General features: G+C 36.6%; 5 protein-coding genes across 5 annotated transcripts; 2 read left to right on the top strand and 3 right to left on the bottom strand.

The window, feature by feature from the left end:
* Positions 1-112: 112 nt before the first annotated feature.
* On the top strand, positions 113-607 carry AC631_05703 (uncharacterized protein; the record flags this gene model as incomplete). Its single annotated transcript, XM_015614532.1, has 1 exon — positions 113-607. One exon carries the CDS (start codon positions 113-115, stop codon positions 605-607), a length of 495 nt encoding a protein of 164 aa, XP_015464644.1.
* A 221-nt stretch (positions 608-828) lies between these two features.
* On the bottom strand, positions 829-1,743 carry AC631_05702 (ferritin-like domain-containing protein; the record flags this gene model as incomplete). The annotated part of the gene is made up of 1 exon (XM_015614531.1): positions 829-1,743. One exon carries the CDS (start codon positions 1,741-1,743, stop codon positions 829-831), a length of 915 nt encoding a protein of 304 aa, XP_015464643.1.
* A 526-nt stretch (positions 1,744-2,269) lies between these two features.
* On the bottom strand, positions 2,270-3,268 carry AC631_05701 (uncharacterized protein; the record flags this gene model as incomplete). The annotated part of the gene is made up of 1 exon (XM_015614530.1): positions 2,270-3,268. One exon carries the CDS (start codon positions 3,266-3,268, stop codon positions 2,270-2,272), a length of 999 nt encoding a protein of 332 aa, XP_015464642.1.
* A 292-nt stretch (positions 3,269-3,560) lies between these two features.
* Positions 3,561-4,340, bottom strand: AC631_05700 (uncharacterized protein; the record flags this gene model as incomplete). Its single annotated transcript, XM_015614529.1, has 1 exon — positions 3,561-4,340. One exon carries the CDS (start codon positions 4,338-4,340, stop codon positions 3,561-3,563), a length of 780 nt encoding a protein of 259 aa, XP_015464641.1.
* A 1,525-nt stretch (positions 4,341-5,865) lies between these two features.
* Positions 5,866-7,830, top strand: AC631_05699 (uncharacterized protein; the record flags this gene model as incomplete). Its single annotated transcript, XM_015614528.1, has 1 exon — positions 5,866-7,830. The coding sequence occupies one exon, from the start codon at positions 5,866-5,868 to the stop codon at positions 7,828-7,830; it is 1,965 nt and encodes a 654-aa protein (XP_015464640.1).
* Positions 7,831-8,095: the final 265 nt, after the last annotated feature.

Raw genomic sequence — 8,095 nt, 5'->3', positions numbered from 1 at the left:
CAATAATCACTTAGAAGCGCTTGGTGTGAGTGAAGTCTCGCGTGATAGAAGTCTATTAAATTTACAAACCTTGTCAGATATTTTCCGGAATCTTGCAGACAAAAGCATTGAAATGGTTTCAATAATTGGCGATAGGTACCGTTTTGCTTGGCGCTCCAAGAAAGCATATACTCATATTTTGAGGTTGCTCTTGGAAAAGACAATTTATGAAAACAATGAAAAAGATACCAGAAAGGCTACATTAAAGTTCTCTTTGGATGAACAAGAGAATTTAATTCAAGCATTAAAGTTGTCGATTAATTTAAAACATTCAGAGAGTGGAAATCATAATACTGATATTAGTATGAGCAAGGAAAATAGATCAGAATATCTAATGAATGAAAATCAACTAGAGAATTTATGGAACCACCTAGAGTCATTAAGGAAGAAAAGGCATGAAACAGGTAATTATGAAAATTCTCAGGCTATTAGTAATGATCAATTTGAAAGCAGCAATTACAATAATGAAAGTACAATGCGTGATTTTGACTTTTTTGGCAGCTTTTCATTTGACAATTTGATTCCAGGCGATAATCCGATGTTCGATATATTCCCAACGAATTCATAGAAACAAACATAACTGATCTGAATATGAGGTACCCAGACAGGTAATATTACAAATAAGAAATATATTTTTCAACTTAGATATCTTATAATACACTTGATTTAAAACGCCATAGAATTATGTTATATAAAGTAAAATTTATCGAAAACTTTACATGAAAGTTAAATTTTTAGTCCCTGAAAATAAATTGACTAATAGTTGACAGAATACTAAACTTCAATATATCACATGATGGTGAGATTAAAAGTAGGACTTAAAGGAGTTACTTCAAGGATAGCAGGTCCGAATAAGATATTAGAATCAATCAAATTACTGGAATTATCGGAAGTAATAAAAGCATAAGATTGCCCCGAAATTTCCTCGGGAACGTTCACCTTGATCATTCCGCTTTCCATATCTCCTGTTACTGGAAGGACATCTAACCCGCTAACAAACGTAACGTAGAAACTGGATGGAACATCTCCATCGGCCACAAATGTCACAGTAGAATTGGCAGCAAGAGGCATACCCTGTGTTACATTAAGCCCTTTGTATGCGGTTACAGGTAATTTGGCGTTTGATGAAGGACACTCAGCAATAAATTCTGAAGCAATGGAATAAACAGCATTTAATCCCATTGGTGTACCCAAAGGATTGACCATGGGAACTTCTCCTATTGCATTACGAGCAGCTGATTGGTGTAATGCCTCCGTAACCAAAATTGAAGCAGCAGCTGTAAGATATTGTTTCGACATCACCATAGGAGATGCACCCAAATATGCCGACACCCCAACACCTTCAATTGTTGCAGCAAGAGAAACAAAATCCTCAGCAGATTGCATAGGAAATTTATACGTACAAGCTTCTACTGGCGTGGCACCAGCAGCTTTAAGGCCAGCTTCGAGATATTGAACATGTGCTTCTTCATCATGAGCAATATATTTTAATTGTGAATAAAAATCAGAAGAAAAATTGGCATTTGTGAAGTCGTCAACGGACCAAGTTGATAATGCCTTCTTATAGAATGCATTTTCAAGATGTTCAAGGGTGAGCGCATATTGCAAAATATCGGCATCAATATCATCTCTTTTTGCAATGTCAACTGGCGCGGCAATTGTGGAAGCGGCCATTAATCCGCTCATTAAATATGTAAGCTTCATTTTAAATTAGTACTTCTTGATTTATCAAATCCAACTCGGTAAGGTGTAATTATTAAGTCTCTTTTATATTTATCTACATATGGATACATAACTGTATTGAAAACAATATTGCTATCAAATCTTGATTAAATCCTACTATATCCAACTATATCCTGAAATATTGTATTATATCCGATTATATCCGGCTAACACCTGATAAACCCAGACACTTCCCCAGTGAGCAATTGCATAAATAAAAAGTGTAGTAAGTACAAAGATATTAGTGAAAGATACCTTTGATTACCATTGGATGATCATTATAGTCATTAAATTCGAGTGATTATGCGTTTCTAAAGAGTTTGAATTAAATGCGTAATCAGATTTCGAGCTGAGCTATCAAAAATAGGTATTACTTCAATTCGTAGACTAAATTAAGTATAACTGAATATATCCATCAAAAGCTGTTTAATTTAAAGAATACTGAAATGACCCCTTTAAAGAGATTACTTCAAGACGTCATGTATGTACTCTAAAATCTAATAAAAAATCAATTAGTGAACGCGAAGTACTTTCTGATGGTCTTGGAAAAGGGTCTTGCCCATTCTGCTTCAACATCTTCAATAGGCACCGCTTCTACTTTAGAATTAAGAGTTCCTTCTGCTAAAGCGACAACAATTTTTTTAAACACATCAGCCATTTCAGACGCAGTTAGTGGTCCAAGCCCGCTCCCTAAAATTGTAAAATTTGCACTTCTTAAATAGGCTGCAGGTATTGGAACATCAGAACCGGACATTTGGCCAATTTGGATCCACTTTAAGGCTTTAGTTTTATCAGTCCTAGATTTGATGAAATCTCCCATTAATCTTAATGCAGGCTCGCCCCATACATAGTCCAAAACAACGTCAACTCCATCCAACTTACCGCTCTTGATAATATCTTGGTCTTCTTCTTCAAGAGACACAATTTCATCCAATAATGGCTGGCCCTGTTGCAATTCCTTCAAATTTTCAGCCGATCTTGCAATACCTATAACCTTTTGCGCTTGGAATATTTTTTTACTGACTTGAATTGCCAACTGACCCGATGTTCCAGTAACACCCAATATGGCAATAGTTGGATTCGTAGCCAATGTTGGAAGCCTTGGACCAAGAGCAAAGTACGACGACATTACTCCATTAGCTAAAGCCGCAACCCTTGCTATTGCATCCTCAGACTTATAATTACTTGGAAAATGGAATATGTTGCTTTTCTTGACATTAACATATTGAGCATAAGAACCGAGTCCTGGTGCGAAAACAGTAAAGTAGACTAAATCATTTGTTCCTTCAACAAATCCGACTCCATCAACCCCTACAATTTGATCTCCATTGCCATCCAGAGCAGAATAATGACTACCTGATGCTCTTCCCCTGACTAAATGATGATATCCAGTCGCCACGACCTTTACAACAACTTCATCGTCTTTAGTGGCTTGCAATTGTATTTCCTTAATAAAAGGAGTCCCCTTGGATTTTGAGAAAATTGCTGCTTTGATTAGTCTTGACATTTCTCTATATTCTCTTTTTACTGCTAGGCTAATACTACCGTGTTAGTTTTGCTGATAAAATAAGTCCCTAAATAGTTGACAAAAGCTAAATATTATAAATAGTCCATGTTGTCACAAACTCGGCCCGATGTATATAATGAGGTTATCGGCTCCCAATGAAACGGAGTTAAAAATAATCTCCGTTGATCGGCCGATAAATTTGAATATACATTAAAAGAATTATTCTTTGAAAGGTATATTTTAATTTAATCATTATATATATAATAGATTTCTATTACTACTATTTCTATACCTATTGATATATTACTCCTCCGTCAATTATAATAGATTGACCTGTGATAAATTTACTTTTATCACTTGCAAGAAATGAAACTAAGTCGGCTACGTCTTCTGGCATAATTGTTTCTTTAATTGCAGAGGACTCATAGTGAATCTTTCTAGATTCTTCCTTGGTAGCAATACCTAATTCAACCTCCCGCTCTAGTATATCGCGTTGCATTTCAGTCTCAACCGTGCCAGGACAGTAAGAATTGACTGTGATTCCATCTGGGGCAAGCTCCTGCGCAGCAGTTTGAGTAAGTGCCTTGACCGCAAATTTGGTAGAACAATATGCACCCTGATTTGGCATCCCTAATTGACCTGATATCGAAGCTGCATTAATAATTCTTCCTGTTCTATTTTGAATGCCTTTAAATTTACTAGCAGCTGCTTGCATCCCAAAAAGAACACCCTTAACATTTACTGACCATTGCTTCTCCAATTCATCTTCCGTAATACCAGCGAACGAATTAACTATACAAATCCCTGCATTATTCACCATCACGTCAAAAGTTCCGAATTTATTGTACGCCTTATCTATGACATTTTCAATTTGTGATTTTACTTGAATATCTAGTGGATAGAATATAGCATTTCCACCAAATTCATTGATTTCCTGTACTGTATTTAGTGCAACGCTATCTTGATTTTGTAGATCACAGATCACAACATTCAAGCCATCTTTGGCAAGTCTTTTAGAAATAGCTCTACCAATGCCTTTTGCTCCTCCAGTTATAAGTGCAGTTCTTCTCATTTTTCTAATTATTCTATCTATTATCGCAGTATTTTGTTACAATATTTATTTATGTATATATATATTATGGGAAGCGGAGGTACTCCTTCCGTCCCCTCTACGGATTTTCTAATTCTATTCCCGAGAGAGAGATTACACACGAATATTTAAATCCTTCTGTTTATGCTTTCGGAAATAAAATAGTAAACATTTGAAAATAAAATAAACGGTTCAAAGATCAACCGTAATTGGAGATTGCTTATTACATGAATGTGAACTTGAAAATCTAGAATTCAAACTCTTTTAGAAATTCCTCGCAGAAGTTTCTCGGATCACTTTAAAACTTAAATGTGCTCGACTGTATTAGAGATGATCACAATATTAAGATTCCAAACTATTGTAAATAGCCTTTTTTTTAACTTGGACTAGACTAATCGATACTCATCATTCTAAATTACTCATTATTCAAATGGGTATTCCAAGGTCTTATTGATTTTTTCATCTTCTTCTTCATATTATCCAAGCGAAAAAAATTCTAGTGCCCCCAACCTTTTCCATTCCCTTCTTTTTCAACCCAAGTTAGTTTTTCATTTAAATTTATTCCTGAAACTCAAAACTAAAATAGAATTCTACTATTGATTTATTCTCACCCCTTCGAAGTGATTCTAATCTTTATCTACTTCGTATGTGCTTATCGCCTCTTCATTTTTTAATACGCTCAAAGATTTCACAATTGGCCTTGCAAGGTCCTATTGCCAAAGTTCTAAATCTTTAGATTTTTAAATTTTAGTGTGTGCTGCTTTTTTAGTACACATGATTTCAGTCCGAATATTCCACATTTTCTCGCGTAAATCTGATTAAGCGTCTGACTGCCAGGTAATAAATTATTTGCTACATTTCTCGCGAGTTAAAAAAAATTTCAGGAAGAATGTTGACAAATCAAATTATTTAAACAGCTAAATTTTAGTAACAACTACGGGTACAAAAACATTTGCGTATCTATAATGTGCTATTAGAGATTGTGATAATATTTTCATGTAAGATTTGACTTTTCTTCCAATCGTTTGTCTAAACGAACTCAGAAATGAAAGACTTCCAAGAAAAATGCAAGCTTTCTTAGGTTCTTCGCGGTTTCCATTTCAGAGCGATATCTCCGATTGGGCTATTATCAATATTCTTAAAGGAGGGCCCGCAAAGGAGTACGATTTGACGCATTATGTAAAGATTGTATAATATTTTGTAATGTACATTATCGGCTCGTTTCGGTTTACGGCAATTCCTTTGTTAAATAGTATGCATTAATCTGTAGACATCTCTTAAATACAGCTCATTTTTAATTGTTCCAATTATCTGATTCATCAGTAAACCCGCAGCCGGTGATTTACGAACTTGATGCGTCCATGAAAAACTCGTTTTCATTGCAAAAGTTTTTGTTGTTGTTCGTTCAACCATATATAAATAGCTCTTCTTTTTCCTTTAACCGCATATATATCGATACATCAACCCAACCTGAAGTCAAAAGAAAAGTCACCTTTGCTTATATAAAATGCTTTCCGTCAATTTGTTGGCTACTGCAGTCGTTGGCTTTTATGCTTCTTCTATCAATGCTGCTGATTACGAAACGTATCCAACTGTTGCTCACACAGCTTCCATCAATGGTTTTGCCGATAAAATCTACGACAGGCTTCCAGACTGTGCAAAGTCGTGTGTTCAAGAAGACACTGGTAACACACCATGTCCATATTGGGATCCAGGTTGTCTCTGTGTTATGTCTAACTGGGGTGGTCCAGTTGCTGAATGTATTGCTGACAACTGTCAAGGTGACAATGTCGTTACAGCTACTAGTTTAGCTACCTCTATATGTTCCAGTGCTGGTGTTCCAAGTCCATTTTGGTTCATTCCAGCCTCGGCCTCAGCAGATTTACTGGCAGCTGCAGAAGCTACTGTCACCGATGACGCCACTTCGTCAACTACTATTGAAACCAGCGATTCAGTTACTTCAGCTTCAGCCACTAGTGAACCAGCATCTAATGAGCCAGTTTCTTCTGCGCCAGCTACCAGTGAACCAGCATCTAATGAGCTAGTTTCTTCTGCACCAGCTACCACTGACCCAACCTCTTCAGTACCAGCCACCACTGACCCGGCCACTTCTGATACAGCTGAAAATCCATACGCAACTTATCCAACTGTTGTTCGTACTGCTTCTATTAATGGCTTTGCTGATAAACTTTATGATCAACTTCCTGAATGCGCTAAGCCTTGTGTTGAAGAAGACACTGGCATAACTCCATGTCCATACTGGGATCCAGGCTGTCTTTGTGTTATGTCTAACTGGGGTGGTGAAGTTGCTGAATGTATTGCTGAAAACTGTCAGGGTAGCGAAGTTTCCACGGCCACTAGTTTGGCTAATTCTGTCTGCTCCAGTGCAGGCGTCCCAAGTCCATATTGGTATCTCCCAGCATCTGCGTCTGCTGATTTACTGAGTGCAGCAGCAGCAGCTACTGTGACAACAACAGAAGCTTCTTCTATATCAGCTTCCACTTATTCAACCTCTTCAGTACCAGCCACCACTGACCACGTTTCTTCTATACTAACCAATAATGATCCGGTTTCTTCTGCACAAGTTGAAAAATCTGGTTCGGATGAAGGAGCTTTCTCTTCAAAGTCTTCTGTGGTAGCCATTACTTCCGATGCAAAACACACTAATGATACTTCCACAATTACAAGCACATCAAAAGCAACTGTAACGGATTGTCCTTCCTGTACAAAACAAATGACGACATTCAATTCCACTCAATCTAACGGTTCAATTATTACTAAAGCAAGTGGAATTGTAACATCCTCGGACTCCAATGGGGATTACACTTCCACCTCAGTAACTAGTAACGATTCAACTCAAGTTGAATTTTCTACTACTGTCATTACTGTAACATCATGTCAATCAAACAAATGTTCAGATATCTTAAAAACAACTGGTGTTACTTTTATTACCGAAGAGCACACATCGTATACTACCTATTGTCCCCTCCCAACAGAGTCAGAAAGTACCGTTACCACTATCGTTACAAGCATCCTTTCTTGTGACAAGAGTACATGTAAATCTATTCCAACAACAATCGCCAGTGCTATCGCAAGTGAATCAAAGACCCATTCTAAGAGTTCAAACCATGAAAGCAGCCATATAACAACAGCTGAAATCAACTCAGTACCAACTTCACATGCTAATGAATTTCCATCACCTTCTAGCGTTACGTTAATTGCAGAAAACCCATCGAATTCTAATTCAAGTAGTAATAACGCCTACCCTGATACTGAATCTTCTGGCTCTGGTCATTCCGGTTCACAAACAATCTCGCCTGTTTCCGTTTCCAATGAAAACAGTTTCTCTTCAATATCTAACGCGGTTGAAACCACTTCATTCACTCCAAGTGTGTTCGAAGGAATTGCACCTGTCAACAAACAATGGGGTTTGCCTTCTTTCGTAGCTTTATTCGCTATTGCTTTATTCTAATTTCTTTAAACTTTCACACAATATATTTTGATATATGTTTTCATGCTGACCATTTTGAAAAGGTACTTTGCAGTTAAATAAACTTGAAAAGATGCGTGTATATATGAGCTCTATAGATTGATATTTAATTAATGCTACAATATTTTACAATCTTAAAAGTTGTTTAAATTTTCGGTGATGATTTTGATTATGGGATTCGAACGCGCTTTGACTAGAAGAATCTCAGATAAATTCTGTACTATATTAAAACATAATTCTATAATTT

The sequence above is a fragment of the Debaryomyces fabryi genome, assembly GCF_001447935.2.
Source record: "Debaryomyces fabryi strain CBS 789 chromosome Unknown contig00258, whole genome shotgun sequence".
Classification (NCBI taxonomy): Eukaryota; Fungi; Ascomycota; class Pichiomycetes; order Serinales; family Debaryomycetaceae; genus Debaryomyces; species Debaryomyces fabryi.
This window is presented reverse-complemented; position numbering and strand designations above follow the sequence as displayed.